The following is a 17,841-nucleotide window of genomic DNA, read 5'->3' on the forward strand; positions in this document are numbered from 1 at the left end:
CTCTGACACTCTCCTGGCCAATGCAATGACCACCAGAAAGACAACCTCCCAAAAGAGGTGTAATAATGAGTACGTTGCTAGTGGCTCAAAGTGCGAGTCTGTCAGCTTTGAGATGACAAGGTTCAAATCCCAGGGAGAAAATGGGTCCCTTATTTGGGGAAATGCCTTCTCCAGGCCTTTCAGAAAACAGCTTACCTTCTCATGAGAAGAGAGAGACTTATTGTCATCTTTGGGATGGAATGCGGAGATAGCCACCAGATGAACCTTGATTGAAGACAGGGAAAGGCCTTGGTGTTTCAAGGATAAAAGGTAATCCAAAACAATTTGCAGAGATGCGCACTCCAGTGGAACTCCTTGCTGAGATGACTGCACAGAAAAATCGCTTCCATTTTTCCCAGTAAGTTACTTTTGTGGAGGGCTTCCTGCTGCCCAGCAGAACTTTATGCACCTGTTTGGAGCAAGCTAGTTCCTCAGGGTTTAGCCATAAAGATTCCAGGCCTTCAGATGCAATGCGCTGAGGTTTGGATGAAGCAGTGGCCCGCATGGGTGCCAGGTTTGTAAAATTTTTGGTGGTGCCCAGAACCGGTCCAAGCAGAGCCGTCCTGTTGATAGGACGGACCGGGGCAACCACCTCAGGCCCCACGCTTTGGAGGACCCCGCACTTCAGGGGGACCCAGGATCCAGGGCAGCCCGGGGAGCTAGTGGGGTGGGGAGGGAGGGCCTGGCGCCAGCAGCAGCAAGCAACCTGGCCCCACCCCGCCCCACTAAGCCTACGTTGCTTGGAGGAGGGGGCGGAAGCCATAAAGAGGCGGAAGCGGGGGCAGGGCGGAGCAGGGGCAGGAATGCCAAGCCCCTCCGCTAACCTTCCAGGCCACCCTGGACTCTGTGTCCCCCTGAAGCACGGCGCCCCCCCCCAAAGCGTGGTTGCCCCGGTCCATCCTATGTATGGGACAGCTCTGAAAATATAAGCCCAAACATTGGTGGAGCCGGGCCCACATTCCTGAATATTGGTGGAGCATGGACACCACGGACCCATATAACTCGCTGCCTATAGTGGCCCGTAGTCCTGCGTGATCAGGTCTGGGAATAACTAGAGACTGTTCAGAAGCTCCATGGATGGCCGAAGTAGCGGGGAGTACCAATGTTTCCGGGGCCCAGTGGAGCTATTAGGATGACCCAAGCTTGGTCCTGTTTGATCTTCATCAGAACCTTGTGAATCAACGGGATGGGTGGAAAAACGTACAGTAGGTGATTCGAGCACAACAGGAGAAAAGTGCTGATGAGAGACCCTTGACCGTGGCCCCTCAGGGAGCAGAACTGCTGACACTTCCTGTTGGTACAGGTAGCAAACAGGTCTATGTGGGGAACTCCCCACCTGCAGAAAATGTCCCTCATGACATCCAGGTGGAGAGAGCACTTGTGGTGAGCAGAGAAGGACCTGCTCAGGTGATCTGCAAGAAGATTTTGCATCCCTGCAATGTAAGACACTTCGAGGCCTATCGAATTTGCTATGCATAATTCACAGACAGACTGCCTCGACAGAGTTCCTCCATCTGTTGATATAGAACATGGCCGAGGTATTGCCCATAAAAACGGAGATCATGGTGTTTGTGATGAGAGGCAAGAAGCCTGGCAAGCCAGGTGGACAGCCCTCAGTTTCCTGATATCGATGTAGAGCGTGAACTCCTCTCGAGACCACAGACCAAATCCTACCACTGAGATGTCAGTGACCAGATGTGCTGATGGTCAGGACCTCACAAAAGGTACCCCCGCGCAGACCGTACTGCAGTCTAACTACCACATTACTGAGTCCAGAACTTGCAGAGGTATCGGGAGAACCCTGTCCAGGTGGTGCCTAGACGGGGAATAGACAAAGGCTAACCAAGCGTGGAGAGGTGGACCGAGTCTCAGATTCGCATGTCGAACCACGTAGGTACACTATGCACGTGTCCGAGGAGGCTTAAACAAACTTGAACTGTAGTGATCAGCTGTGACTGCAGGGAGCTTATTTGGGATGAAATCTCCCAGAAGTGGTCCTTGGGTAGAAGAGCTTTTGCTTGTAGGGAGTCAAGAACTGCCCCTATAAGTTCTATGCATTGCACCGGTCTGAGGGTCGACTTCTGGATGTTTGTTTATTAGTAGACCCAAGGACTGAAAGGTCATCTGTATCAGAGCAATGTCCAGCTCCATCTGCACTTGGAACCAACCTTTGATCAGCCAGTCGTTGAGTTATGGGAAGACTTGGACCCCTTTCTTTCTCAAAAAAGCTAACTACCACTGCCATGCACTTGGTGAATACTCTTGGGGCCATGGACAGTCCAAAAGGCAAGGATGTAAATTGGTAATGGGCCTGGTTCATCACAAACCTTAGGTACCTCCTTTGGCCCTGGAACATCAATTTATGGAAATAGGCATCTTTCAAGTCAAGGGCAGCATACCAATCCCTGGATCCAGTGATGGGATGATTGAGGCCAAGAAGACCATGTGAAACTTCAACTTCTTGAGATAATGGTTGAGTCCATACAGGTCTAGGAAGGGCCTGAGACCTGCCTTGGGTACAAGAAAATACCGGGATAGTACCCTCTTCCCCTTAGATGTAGTGGAACCTCTTCCATGGCTCCCATCCGAAGGAGGATAGAACCTCTTGTTGCAGAAAAAGCTCGTGAGAAGGGTCCCTGAAGAGGAACAGGATAGGGGGGTGGGAAGGTGGGGCAGAAACAAACCGGAGGGTATATCTGCATTCCACAGAGCTTAGGACCCAGTGGTCCAAAGTAATGTGTTCCCAGGCTTGAAGTAAATGGGAAAGGCAGTTGGAAAAGATAGGGTTGACTGGATCCTGGAGGAGGGGGGTTGGTGGTCCGTCCTCAAGTGCCTCATCAAAACGAATATCTCAAGATGCCAGATTGGCTCGGAACCACCTGAGAAGGTCCCATGGAGGATGAGGGCGGAGGTAGTCTATGCCCAAACCCCCTGTTTCTCTTCCTACTCTGATCCTGCCTGAGCAGTTGTGAGTAATAAAACCCATACTGCTCAGGTCTATAGGACCTTCTTGACTGGGCGGGATATGCAGACCCAGCAATTACAGTGGCACCCTAGAATCTTTAAGGCCATGTAGCCTCATATCCGCTAGGTCAGAAAAGAGAGAGGCTCCCTCAAAAGGGCAGGTCTTGGATTGTCTGTTGCATGTCTTGAGGAAAACCTGACCACTGCAACCACGAAGCTCAACATATAGTGACAGCCGTGGCCATTTACCTGGCCACAGAATCCAGTGGCTACCTGCAACAAAGTTCTCATCACTGTCTTGCCCTCCTCCATGAGGGCCAAGAACCCTCATCATCCTGGGGAAATTTGCCCAGAAATTTGTCCATTGACCCCCCCCCACACATATTAAAATCGTAGCAAGATAACATGGCTTGCTGGTTCACTATTTGGAACTGCAACCCTCCTATAGAATAGGCCTTTTTCCCCAGGAGGTCTAATTTTTTAGGATCTTTTGCCTTAGGTGTCAGTCCTGCCTGGCCTTGACAATCTCTCGCTCTGGCAACCACCACTAAGAGGGACCCTGTGGGAGGGTGAGAAAATAAGAACTCACAGAAAGTCCTTGGCTGGTACAAAATATTTTGGCTCAGTCCACTTGGCCATGTATAAAAAGGGCTACCCTAGAGGGACCTCCCGTCCCTAAGATGTCCAGGAAGCTGTCAGTAGATTCCATGACTTCCTCTGCCTGGATGTTTAGGTTGGATGCCATCCGCTTTAATAAGTCCTGATGCGCCTTATCATCCCATACTGGGAACAACTCCTTCGCCAACAGAGCTTCACCAGGCGAGGAGGAGGAAGCGTGCAGTGCTGGTGTAATGTTCACCCCTCCCTCTGCCAGAAGGGTCTGCTCCTGATGTCCAGCGCCAGGTTCGGCTCCGTAGTCGGTACCAGGCTTCTCCCCACAGTTGGTACCAGGTTCCAGTGTATCTCAATACTGTACTTGCAGCCCCGTCCCTATAAATTATGGTGCCCTATGCAGCCCAAGCTCCCCACCCCACAGAGGGTCTGGGCTATGCTCAAGGCCTGCGGAAGCAGGAGCTGTGGGGGGCCGCTTTGGGGATTAGTGGGGGGCCTGGCGCCGGCAGCAGAACAACGTGGCCCCAGCCCACTCCGCTCCCCTCGCCCCAGCCGTGTCACTCGGGGGGAGAGGACTTGGGAGAAGGGGTCCATCCCCCCGGCACTCACTGACACAGCGGGGAGCCAGCAGAGTTGAGCGGGCTAGGGCTGGGTTGCTCTGCTTCCCGTCACCACTGGTGAGTGTGGGGATAGGCCTGACACCTGCTGCCAACGTCGGCCCCCCAGCTAGAGGAACCACTAGAGCAGGGGTTCTCAAACTGGGGGTTGGGACCCCTCAGAGGGTCGCAAGGTTATTACATGGGGGGGGTCGCGAGCTGTCAGCCTCTACTCCAAACCCCGCTTTGCCTCTAACATTTATAATGGTGTTAAACATATTTTAAAGTGTTTTTAATTTGTACGGGGGGGGGGAAATCGCACTCAGGGGCTTGCTATGTGAAAGGGATCACCAGTACAAAAGTTTGAGAACCACTGCACTACAGAGTCTTGCTGAAGCAAGGAGGGAAGTTCCAACAGCCGTCGTCGGCGATAAGAAGAAACTGAGGAGTGTGGGCTCAGCATGGCCCCGCCCCTTATCCCAGCGCTATGAGCATGCAGCACCAGAGGATGCCAGAGCCAAACCGATGGATACCACGAGGGGGAAAATTTCCAGCAGCTGCGCACAGGGCGCGCGCACACACCTACAATGGCATGGACATGTGCAAGCACTCAAAGAACTATTTATACGTTCACTATATATACACAATATGAAGAAAAGAAGAAGCCACGAAGACCACCGAACAGCTTGCCGAAGCAAGGAGAGCAGTTCCAGCAACTCTCCTGGGTGGTAAGAAGAACCTGAGGGGCGCAGGGTTGGTCAAACCTTTTATACTGGCACTATGAACGCACAGCACAATGGGGCGCCAGAGCTGAGCTGAAAGGTACCACTAAGGGAAAATTTTCTGGTGACTGTGCTCAGGGCATGCGCACACCTTCAGTGGAATGGACATGTGCAATCACTCAAAGAAGAATTATTCTTACCATGCAAAAGAAAAGAAATGCTGAAGTATATTTAAGTTCTCTCTTTGGTTAAAGTTCATCAAAACGCAAGAGCAGTGAATAGCTTATTGAAATACACTAAAAATAATCTAGAATTTTTGTTAGATTTCAGTTCAGCTCTGTCTGTTATGGTTAGGGCCCCTACCAAATTAACGGTCCATTTTGGTCAATTTCACAGTCATAAGATTTTTAAAATAGTAAATTTCATGATTTCAGCTATTTAAATGTAAAATTTCGGTGTTGTAATTTTAGGGGTCCTGACCCAAAGAGTTATGGGGAAGTCACAAGATTATTGTACGGGTGGTTGTGGTGCTGCTACTCTTACTTCTGCACTGCTACAGCCAGCAGCGCTACCTTCAGAGCTGGGCAGCTGGAGAGCAGCGGCTGCTGACCAGGAGCCCAGCTCTGAAGGCCAAGCCGCTGCCAGCAGTAGCGCAGAAGTAAGGATAGCACCCTTATTTCTGCACTGCTGTCTAGACGGCTGAGCCCTCAGTCAGCAGCCACCACGCTCCTGCCACCCAGTTTTGAAGGGCAGCAGAGCAAAAGTAAGAGTGGCATGGTATGGCATTGCCACCCTTACTTCTGAGCTGCTGATGGTGGGGCACTGCCTTCAGAGCTGGGTGCCTTGCCAACAGCTGCTGCTCTCCAGCCGCCCAGCTCTGAAGGCAGCACCAAAATAAAGGGTGGAAATACCACGATCCCCCCTAAAATAACCTTGTGACCCCTGCAACTCCCTTTTGGGTCAGGACTCCCAGTTTGAGAAACTCTGGTCTCCCCTGTGAAATAGGTATGGTATAGGGTAAAAGCACACAAAAGACCAGATTTCACAGTGGGAGACCAGCAACACGTTTTTCATGGCAGTGAATTTGGTAGGGCCCTAGTTATGGTAAGTGAGGATAGGGAACTATAAAAGTTTCAATTAAAGGGAAAAACCACAGGAAAGTAAAGATTAAAAAAAATTCTACCACAAGCATAGCTATATTGATTCATATATTATAAGGCCAGAAGGGGCCACTGTGATAGAGTCTGACCGCCTGTACAATGCAGGCAATAGGATTTCCATGAATTAATTCCTGGTAGAAGTAGAACATATCTTCTTAGAAAAACTTCCAATCTTGGTTTAAAAATTGCCAGTGATGGAGAATCCACCACAACTCTTGGTAAGTTGTTCCAATAGTTAATTACCCTCCCTGTTAAAAATGTGCACCTTATTTCCAGTCTGAATTGGTCTTATTTATAAAGAGTCTATTGACTTATAAAAGCTGTTTTTAGGAACCAGTGGATGCCAAAAATCTAAGAACTACTTTCCGTTTGGATCACTCTTTTATTGACTTATTTCAAGTTTGGGGTTTAGCTTAATTGTGAGAAAGGAAGGAAGGAAAAGGACATATGTGTCTCAGACTAACTGCAGATGCCTGCACTGACCAATTTTTCAATAATTTTTAGACATACCATATTATAGATCACTACCCAGCTCTCAGATTTTGCCAATGTAGTTTTCGACAAACAGGCTGATTACAGACTTCTGCTCTGAGTCTAAAATCTGGTAATTAAAAAAAGAATTACACATAACTTTCAAAGTTAGTGACAGGAACAGCCTGAGCTACTGAACACACTATTCTCAGTTTCAAAAACATCCCCTTTTTTGGAATGCTCTCAAAGCAGGTTTAAATTACCGCTGCTACCATGGATAAGTTGCAAGCAGGCAGACAAGATGAGGTTGGGTTATCAATTTTTTAGGAAGTAATTAAACAGTTACAAGAAAGTAATTTCATATTCTTCCTGTCTGTTATATTGTCTAACTTGAATTACTTTGTTATTCACTAACCAAGTGCATGACAAAGGATGCATTGAAGCAGTAGAGACCGAGAGAACAAGCTTCATTCATTTGTGTAATTCTAGGGAAATTCTATTCCAGCTAAACAGGATAATGCTCTTTAAGATGTTTTTGTGGAAATATTCACACAAGTGCTTCATTTTGTTATTCTACTTATTCGCCTGGTCCTGCTTTTCTCCCAGAAGTTTCTGTTCTGTATAAATTCTCATTTGTAAAACTACCTTACCCTCATTTGTCACTCAAAGTAATTCATCTCATCCGGCTCTTTCTTAAAATCTTTTTTTCTTAACCTTCTCTTTTGAATTTTCTCTACTACTAATAAAATAAACCCTCCCCCTCCCCACTATTTGGAATCTCATTTACTTTAGCTGCAGTCTGCAAACAGTGAAGCTGAAGTTAGAAGAACAAAACAAGACCAGGAGAAGTCATACCTGCCTCCAGGAATACTATCAACCAAAACTCAACCTGTTCATTCCCGTGAATGAGATTTCTGAAGGCTCCTGATCACATTTTTACTACTACTAAATACACACACAAGTTTGTTGTGAAATTGCTTAGACTGCTACACAGAACATCTGACAAAACCAGACAAAAAAATTAAAAATGTAAGAAACGTAATCTCCATCAGAAGCACAAACATTATACTAACACAAGTGTTATACACCACACACCACCTTAACTCTGTCCCTTAACCTTCCTTTCCACACACATTCCTTTACTAGACTAGTTCCTCCTAGCAACGTATATGTTAACTAGCATGTTGTAAAATTGTAGTTTTAACAAGGCAAACTGTACCTTAGCACATGCTAGCTAGCTGAGTTGAAGCCTGATGCGAGTCTCAGTTTCAGCTTGACCACCCAGTACAGGGGTGGCCAAACTCACTGACCCTCTGAGCTGCATACGACATTCTTCAGAAGTTTGAGAGCCGGGGCGCACCTGCTGGGGCTTGGAGCTTCAGCCCCACAGGAGGTGCCTACCGAGGCTCGGGTCTTCAGCTTTGCTCCTGCTGAAACCCCCAGCCCTGGCAGGCACACCCTACATGATTGAAGGCCCTATCCCTACCACCCCACTGCAAGGAGGAAGTCCCGAGCTCCCTCCTAGTCTGGTAGGTATGGGGAGCTCTGTGTGCCACACTTTAACTGTAAAAGAGCCACATTGGGACTTATGAGCCACAGTTTGGCCACTCCCGACCTAGTACATGCTAGAGTACAGCTTGCCTTGTTTATACTAGAACTTTACAACATGCTTACATCTAGTTAAAAAAAAACAAATCCTACTCAAGATAACCCCTTAGTTGTGGGATGTTTGGTGCACTAATTTAGTGTTCTGTGGTGGAGGCAGTTTGCCAGTAGTTGCTCCATGGAGCATTTGCTGGTGGTCTCTGGAGAGCTGGGCAGTCACTGGTTTTGGCATCATCCTTATTTCCAGCCAGTGAATAGCAATAGAAGACAACCCAAAATATATTATATGTTTGTCCATGTAGGCAATTGATCCCTGCCACAGGGATATTGTCTGACTATAGAGTGAGAAAAGTGATGGCCCACACAATCAAAAACAGATCCACAATCATCTCTCTGTACTAAAATGTGGGCCCCGCCATCCAAATTGTTTGAGAACCCTTGCTATAGGAATCTCTTTGGAAAGGGAATTCTGCTCAAGAGACAAAAGGACAAGAGAAATTACCTTCTGCATATGCAAATACTGACACAAATAATAGATGACCTGAACATAAAGTTGAGGGGGGGTGGGATTTTTTTTTTAACCTTCTAAATTCTACACTCTACAATCAACTGACTCAAGAACTAAACTCTAAACTACATCCATTTAAATAAAAGCCTCAGATCAGTTCAATATCTGAATTAATATCTTACTTATGCGCTTTTTCTTTATACTAGTTCCTTGGAAATTAAAAATGTGTTACTGTTACCTCACCAAAACCAAACTCCTTTTAGGATAATTGCCACAACCACCCTTAGGCACAGAGTAATCCGACCATTATTTAAGAACCATCACGATTAAATACAATTTCCGCCCTCCGCTGTCGCGGAAGGGTGGGGTGGGGTATTCCAGAATTGCACTGGGAGAACCAACTGCATCAGTGCAGTTGTCAGGTCCCTGCTTGGCATCTACACTAGCAGTACTCCTGTGTAGAGTGATACAGTGGCAGACAACATTGCTATTAGCCCTGCTGAAGGGGCACCATAGAACAGATAATACAGGTTCTGGGAAGTTTCATAATAGCAGCCGTGTTAGTCTGTATTCGCAAAAAGAAAAGGAATACTTGTGGCACCTTAGAGACTAACATTTATTAGAGCATAAGCTTTCGTGAGCTACAGCTCACTTCATCGGATGCATTTGGTTGGAAAAAAAAGAAGGGAGATTTATATACACACACAGAGAACATGAAACAATGGGTTTATCATACACACTGTAAGGAGAGTGATCACTTAAGATAAGCCATCACCAGCAGCGGGGGGGGGGGGGGGGGGAACCTTTCATGGTGACAAGCAAGGTAGTCACCATGATCACAGATCACAGTCACTCGATCACAGACCTAAGAGTGGCTATCCTTCAACAAAAAAGCTTCAAAAACAGACTCCAACGAGAGACTGCTGAATTGGAATTAATTTGCAAACTGGATACAATTAACTTAGGCTTGAATAGAGACTGGGAATGGATGAGTCATTACACAAAGTAAAACTATTTCCCCATGGTATTTCTCCCTCCCACCCCACCCCCCACTGTTCCTCTGATATTCTTGTTAACTGCTGGAATTAGCCTACCTGCTTGTCACCATGAAAGGTTTTCCTCCTTCCCCCCCCTGCTGTTGGTGATGGCTTATCTTAAGTGATCACTCTCCTTACAGTGTGTATGATAAACCCATTGTTTCATGTTCCGTGTGTGTGTATATAAATCTTTCCTCTGTTTTTTCCACCAAATGCATCCGATGAAGTGAGCTGTAGCTCACGAAAGCTTATGCTCTAATAAATTTGTTAGTCTCTAAGGTGCCACACGTACTCCTTTTCTTTTTGCGAATACAGACTAACACGGCTGCTACTCTGAAAGCAAGGTAGGCTAATTCCAGCAGTTAACAAGAATATCTGAGGAACAGTGGGGGGTGGGTTGGGGGGGAGAAATAACATGGGGAAATAGTTTTACTTTGTGTAATGACTCATCCATTCCCAGTCTCTATGCATTCTGGGAAGGAAAGGTGTGCATCATGCTGACCTGTCACCACCCAACAACAAGAAAACTGAGTATTTCTATAGTCCTTCACCTTTAATGTGCTTTATAACCAAATAACATCTACACGAGGAAGGTGAACATCCCCATTTAATGAAGACAGCATTTGCCTCAATAAGAGCATCTCAAGCAAGTTTACCTTTGACAGATTTTAAGTGTTTAGTATGTCAAGTTATATCAAGATATAACAACTTCACCTCCAAGCCAACATTCCTCCTCTTTACACCTTTAAGTATTGTCATCCAGATTTATGCAAGTACCACCTCTCAGGCACACCCTCCCTAGCTCATATAGTCAGTAGATTATGAAAGTTCGCATAGTTTGTGGAGGTGCTCGAGGTACGGTCAAGGGTGTACAGCAAGATAACACAATACAGCAGAAGACTGTCAAATACTGTGGACTATTTCAGGAAATTAACTGATAAAGTCAATAAAGGGAGGTACACATGAATTACACTACTGGAATTATGCTCCACTTCCTTCTTAGAACATAACAAAGAGTCATATCAAATTGGTGTGCTAAACCCTCAAACACTGCAATATTTTTGTAGTAAATCACATACACCAGTTCATTTTGCAACAGCACACGGTTTCAGTACAGTGACAGTTTCAGAGCACAGCTATGGAAGGTATAAAAAGTGTAACTTCTTGAAAGAACAGTACCAAACTTACAGAAGTGTGGAATGACAGGTTTTTTTTAAAATTATTTTCTCATCTGACACAATTTTTGGGTTCAGCACCAAAAGAGACACTGTCAGGTCAAATCTGAACCAAATTTTAGGTTTTGCAAAATAAGCTTTGACAAAACCTAAAACCATTAGAAACGTTTCTAATGGAAAGTTCTCACATCCAGTGGAAATATTTTCCATCAGAGTTCGCATTGTACTAATGTGGGGGGGGGGGGGGTGAAATCAACTAGGCAACTGACTAGTCTATTTTCACTGTTCAAGAAAAGAAAAAGAGCAAAAAACTTTTCAACAGTAAGAAGTGAGTGATATTTTCAAATTTCTTTCAGTTTTAAGGTACAGTGCCACTAGTAACACAGGTAAAGAAACAGGTTCCCATTGAAATGATGTTTAACTTTGCTATTTCTCTTGAAAAAGAACAGTATTGAACATTCAAATAAGGTTTCTATTGTTAACACAGTACTTAAAGCTTTATACAAAACAGTACATAGTCTTACCTGTAGCGAACATGAAAGGAATGATCTTCACGCATGCTTATCAAAACATTACTTTCTTCCATTGAATTGCATCATCAGTAGAGAAGTGTTCTGCAGGCAGGACAAGTACCTTAATATGGAAAATTGTCGTCAGCACATTATCCCAGTTACTATATTAACAAGTTAGAGTTAATACATCCTAAGCTCCTGCTGAAATACTCTTCTTTATTAACAAGGAAAAGAGAGCAGTGCCAAACACAGCTTTTCCATAAATATGTCCCGAGTTCTTGTGTCTGTGGCCCTTTCAGTTCCATTCAGCTGCATTTCTGCAAAGGGAACACAAGATGCTTGGCTTGAAGTCTCATTTTCAAAGAACTCATAACCACATTGGGCTGATGCAAAACGCAAAGCTATCCCTGCCGAGTGCTAAATCTTATCAATCACTTAAAGTGAGAGAGACAAAGTGTTTCACTGTAACCATGGGAATTTTTGCATGCAAGCAGCTGAAAAAAAAAAGAAAGGTTCAACAGAAAGCAGTAATCTGTGTTCAGCTAGATTTTGAATCAGCTATCATTGTGTTGCTAGTCTTTTGTCCTGGGTATAATTCCAAGTGACAAGCATAAAGGATAAATACATATGGGTTTGGTTTTAATATGATTTACATATAAACATGCACTTGTGAATTACATGGCTATGCATTCCAGCAAGAGATTTTAGAGCTGTCAAAATGTGACAGCAAAACTCAAGCATTTTATACAGTCACCAGAACACCAAGAAGAAATTCTGAAGCTCTAATTCAATCTACCTTTATTTAATTCATAGATTTAGTCTTGGACCCACATTTTCCATACAGCATCCTCCCTTCTCTCCACTCCAAATTTTTTCTCATTTCTGCTTCCAGCATCAACCACTTCCATAACCTACAATTCCAACATAATGCTCCCATTTGCCTCCAATAGTGCTTTTTCCCCTCCCAGGCCTGCCAAGACTTCCTCTTTGCACCCCGTAACTGAAGTATCAACCCTCTTCCAGTAAGACAGTTCTTTCACCCTTCCATGCAGCTGGTTACAACTCACTCTCAATAAGTGGGTGTGAATTTTTTTTAATAATAATTCATGGGTGTGACACATACATTTCAAGATTCAATTGCAGTCTTCATGGATTGGGAAGGACTTGCGATATGACCTACATATTAGAAGTGCCAAAAAAGCTCTGCCCTACTAATGCAACAATATGATTAAAGATTTTGAATGCACAGGAATGAGGGAGTTATAGCTTTCACAGAAGTGGTAACTGAACCTTCTCAACCTACACAGTGTATACACACTATGCTTTTGTATAATGGCATAAAAATTAAACAAAGTTACAAGCAATGCACAAGGGGTCAATTTATAGTTCCCGTGATTTCCCATAACTGTAAATTATCCAATTTTTACATTTATATCTGAATCATAGCATTTTGTGTACTGAAGCTTTGAAAAAGAGGCAGAAGTAAACTAGAAATCAGTGCATTTTTGAACGTACATCAATGATCACATATTCAAATAAACACAATTTTTTTGTTCCTAATGCAGTCCAAACGTATCAAGGAAAAACATGAGAAACCCTAGAAACTCAAAGGATATGTCTGCACTGCACATGAAGCCCAGGTCTGCAGGACCCGGGCTTGTGGACTCTATGTTTCCAAGCCCATACTTGTACTGCATTATAAATCTTGGTTTACAATTACTGGACCCAGGTCTCACATCCATACTGCACTACGCAAACCTTCTGACTCAGGTTTGTGGCTTGACCTGCGTCCAGACTGCAAAATAACAGGGTTTGGACCAAAGTGTGAGCAGGACTTGGGATCTGATCTCCCCCGCCCCCGGCGGGGTACTAGGACCTGGGCCCTGAGTGCTTGCTGACCCAAGTTAGACTGATTTGTGTGTGCATGGAAGGGGGGCTTGGGTTCAAACCTTGAGTCAGAGCCCAGGCTTGGTGTGCAGTGTAAATATACCCTTAGATGCTCATATGGGTTTAGATTTTCTAGGATGATTTAGAGAATGGCATTTGTTGCAATGGGAGAAATTTCATTTTTGGGGTGCGTCTACACAGAAGAAAAAAAATTATGTGGCAGCAAGTCTTAGAGCCTAGGTCAACTGACTCAGGTTCACGGTGCAAGCTAAAAATAGCAGTGGAGACATTCAGTCTCAGAATCCAGGCTCCAGCCTGAGCCTGAGCAACTTACACTGCTATTTTTAGTCCCACAGTGCAAGCCCAAGTCAGTTGACCTAGGCTCTGAGACTCGCTCCTGGTGTGTGGTTCTGGGGGTGGGTGGAGGCAGAGGAGTATTTGTTCTTTTATGCATTTTGTAGGTGAACCCTTAGAGAATTGTATCTTGCTATTCAATATTAAAAATGTAATAGAAAAGTGGATATTGTGAGAGTGTACGGCATCTCTTTTCTATACTTATCTGTATTTTCAACTAAAACCTCGTCAAGCATGACAATGACACCTGTCTTCACCAAGAAATAGGTCCATAGTATGAAGTTTAAAAAGAAGTCACTTGAGTTTAACTCTTCCATGACTTCAAACAAAACTAAACTAAACTCATAAATTTGTGAAAGAGTGCCTTTACTGATGAAAGCCTTATTGGAAATTAAAATACAAAACAAAAAAAAAAGCGCCACACATACAAGTCAAACAAAGGTTTACCATATTGCCACTACACCAACTTTGCACATAAAGTCTGGGATGGAATAAATTAATGCAAATTTAGCTCAATAGATATTTTTTCATAAAGTTTTAAAGCACCTGAAAAATTAGGATTAGTATAGAATTTCTTCCTGAACAAAGATTATGATATAGCTAGTTCAATGCCTCAACAAAATATGTTTATTATATAATCCTAACTATACATACACAATGATGGCGTCTAAATTAGCTGATACCACTCAAGAAAGAGATCTTGGAGTCATTGTGGATAGTTCTCTGAAATCATCCACAGTCAAAAAAGCGAACAGAATGTTGGGAATCATCAAGAAAGGGATAGACAATAAGACAGAAAATATCATATTGCCTCTATATAAATCCATGGTATTCCCACACCTTGAATACTACGTGCAGATGTGGTTGCCCCATCTCAAAAAAGATGTATTGGAATTGGAAAAGGTTCAGAAAAGGGCAACAAAAATGATTAGGGGTATAGAACGGCTTCCGTATGAGGAGAGATTAATAAAACTGGGACTTTTCAGCTTGGAAAAGAGGCGACTAAGGGGGGATATGATAGAGGTCTATAAAATCATAAGTGGTATAGAGAAAGTAAATAAGAAAGTGTTACTTACTCCTTCTCATAATACAAGAACAAGGGGCCACCAAATGAAATTAATAGGTAGCAGGTTTAAAAACAAACACAAGAAAGTATTTTTTCACGCAACGCACTGTCAACCTCTGGAACTCCTTGCCAAAGGGTATTGTGAAGGCCAATAATATAACAGGGTTCAAAAGGGAGCTAGAAAGATTCATGGAAGATAGGACCATCAATGGCTATTAGCCAAGATGGGCTGGGATGGTTTCCCTAGCCTCTGTTTGCCAGAAGCTGGGATTGGGTAACAGGGCATGGATCACTTGACGATAACCTGTCTGTTCATTCCCTTTGGGGCACCTGCCATTGGTCACTGTCAGAGGACAGGATACTGGGCTTAATGGACCTTTGGTCTGACCCAGTATGGCCATTCTTATGTTCTATAATCAAGTGTAGCAGCCAGTATGTGCTCCACAACAAAGTCTTACCATACTTTCTTATTGAGAGAGAATGCTGATCAGATGCCAGTTATTCCCTTTTTCTAAGGGCCACAAGATCTTTAACTTCTACCTGGGCAGTCAGTTGAAACAAGAAGTTACTTCAATTGAACCTGTCACTGGAGGATGGGAACTCTCCTGGAGGATCACCTCTGGCTCCTCAGCACTATACTGAAATTTAAGTATTGGGCATAGAAGCTTGGGGCTTGCTTGGTGCAAGGTAGGTATAAGTATTACTCTATGGATAATGAGGAGAAAAATTAGGTTTAGGGCTTCATTTTCAGAGGCACTGAACACCTCCAGCTTCCATTTACTTCAAATGACTTGTGTGTATTTAGCAACTCTGAAAAAAAAAAAAAATCAGACTCCAACTGATTTGATGAGGTTATAAGGCAAGTCCAAGGAAAAGCAAGAAAGAGGATCTAAGTCTCCTGACTACCAATCCTCCACTTTAACCAGTAGTACATACTACATTCTCTGAGAGCCATATAACAATAAATGCAGCTCTTTCCCAAAAGTCTGCTAGGTTATAAACTGACCTGGTTGTCAAGATCTTCCAGACTCGAGTTTCTGATGCTATACAGCATCTTCTACCACAAAGATTTAGTTGCCCAGGCTAGGAGACAGTACCAACTTACATGACTAAAGTAGACATCTCTGTGAAATTTTCAGTAAACTGTGGATTCTAACAGATCTCTTCAGTTCTGAGCTATTCTTTGGATAGAACAACAGATTGATATAGCTGGTGTAGACAGTTACGCAGTAATAGAGGTACTTATCTAAAATATACATAAAAAAACCCCAAAAATGCTTATTTTAAAAAGGAGATACTAGATAATTGGGATCAATTGCATTCATTCTAACTATACAGGAGAACAATTTCCACACAATTTTTAGTGGAATGATTCAGCAGATATGATTATTATGAAATTAATTTATTAGCAGAATATGGAAAACCAACAGTCATAAGATGATGGAACGATGGAAATGTTTGTTTAAAATATTTCAGTGTAATGATCACTTAAATCAAGACCGTTTTCTTCAAAGCAAAAAAAAAAAAAAAAAAAGTATTTAAGTACAGAAATTTTTCCTCTAGAAATGGAATATTTCGGGTTGTAACAATGGAGAGAAAAGAGAAAGGGCAGGCTTGAAGCAGATAATCTAAAAACAGATCTTTGGCAAGCACTGTTGAATTTAAAGTTAGATAAAAGCATACCAAATAGGGTAATAAAATATACTGACAGGTTTCTTTCTTAAATCAAGATGTTAGCATGGGCCCAGATTTTCAGACCGGTGCACACACAAAATTCCACAAAATACGGGCCATGGCGTGAAGAACAAAGAGCAGACCTAGAAGCAGCTTGATTTTGGCTTTTAATTCAATTTCAAAGTATTTTTAATAAGTTCACCTGAATTAATAAGTCATATCCCAATACATGAAGCAGATAATGGGCTCACTAAACCAAAGACATAGTGCAGTACGTTTGAAGCATCATCACATTGAGTGTAATATAAATATTTGTATAGTAACTAACGGAAAAATAATATCCACTATTCATTCTTGATTTCTGATATTCCATGACTGGGACTCAAACAGCTGTTCATAACGTGTTGTGACAGCACAGATTTTCTGAACCATTAACACAGAATGGCACATGGTCGTTAGACATGACTCGGTTATTTATGAAGGTGTTGCAGCTGTGTCAGTCCCAGGATATGAGAGAGAGAGAGAGAGAGAGAGAGAGAGAGAGAAAGTGGATGAGAATATCTTTTATTAGATCAGCTTCTGTTGGTGAAAGGGACAAGCTCTTGAAATTCTCTGTTGAACTCAAAAACTCATTTCTTTCATCAACAGAAGCTGGTGTAATAAAAGATATTAACTTTGACAGATACAAGGTGGGTGAGGTAGGTACAGTTCTGCACAGTTTTATGGATTCCAGGTAAAAGAAAACACCACGCTAAGAAAGGAACTATGATTTCTCCTGGAATTTTCATTTCTATAAATTGCTCTGCACCAGTTTACGAGTTCCAAGTTTGCTCTCCTCAGCTGGTAGGTTGAGAGAGAAGAAGAGAGGTACTTTTACTAATGATCTGATCCTTTTGGGATTTAAATTGGGACAGTGTTGATTTGAAGTCTAATGATTCTTTTTGGTTTGTTGTTTATAATAATCATCTTCCCCATCTCTTGGCTTAATTCCACATGGAAAAATCATGGAGCATGTCCTCAAGGAATCAATTCTGAAGCACTTAGAGGAGCGGAAAGTGATCAGGAACAGTCAGCATGGATTCACCAAGGGCAAGTCATGCCTGACTAATCTAATTGCCTTCTATGACAAGATAACTGGCTCTGTGGATGAGGGGAAAGCAGTGGACATGTTGTGCCTTGATTTTAGCAAAGCTTTTGACACGGTCTCCCACAGTATTCTTCCCATCAAGTTAAAGAAGTATAGGCTGGATGAATGGACTATAAGGTAGATAGAAAGCTGGCTAGATCATCCAGCTCAACGGGTAGTGATCAATGGCTCCATGTCTAGTTGGCAGTCGGTATCAAGTGGAGTGCCCCAAGGGTTGGTCCTCGGGCCGGTTTTGTTCAATATCTTCCTTAATGATCTGGAGGATGGTGTGGATTGCACCCTCAGCAAGTTTGCAGATGACACTAAACTGGG

General features: G+C 43.5%; 1 protein-coding gene across 6 annotated transcripts in view; it reads right to left on the minus strand.

The window, feature by feature from the left end:
- Window positions 1-17,841, minus strand: part of GPSM2 (G protein signaling modulator 2) — a 58,657-nt gene that overhangs the window by 29,828 nt on the left and 10,988 nt on the right. For 4 of the 6 annotated variants that reach the window (XM_038414228.1, XM_038414226.1, XM_038414225.1 and 1 more), the window contains one exon: window positions 11,414-11,522. The exons of the other annotated variants lie outside the window; for them this stretch is intronic. In XM_038414228.1, the coding sequence (XP_038270156.1) occupies window positions 11,414-11,475 (62 nt within the window). In that variant the 5' untranslated portion in view covers window positions 11,476-11,522. The remainder of the gene's footprint in view (window positions 1-11,413; window positions 11,523-17,841) is intronic. 6 annotated transcript variants of the gene reach the window in all.

The sequence above is a fragment of the Dermochelys coriacea genome, chromosome 8 (assembly GCF_009764565.3).
Source record: "Dermochelys coriacea isolate rDerCor1 chromosome 8, rDerCor1.pri.v4, whole genome shotgun sequence".
NCBI classification, from domain to species: domain Eukaryota; kingdom Metazoa; phylum Chordata; order Testudines; family Dermochelyidae; genus Dermochelys; species Dermochelys coriacea.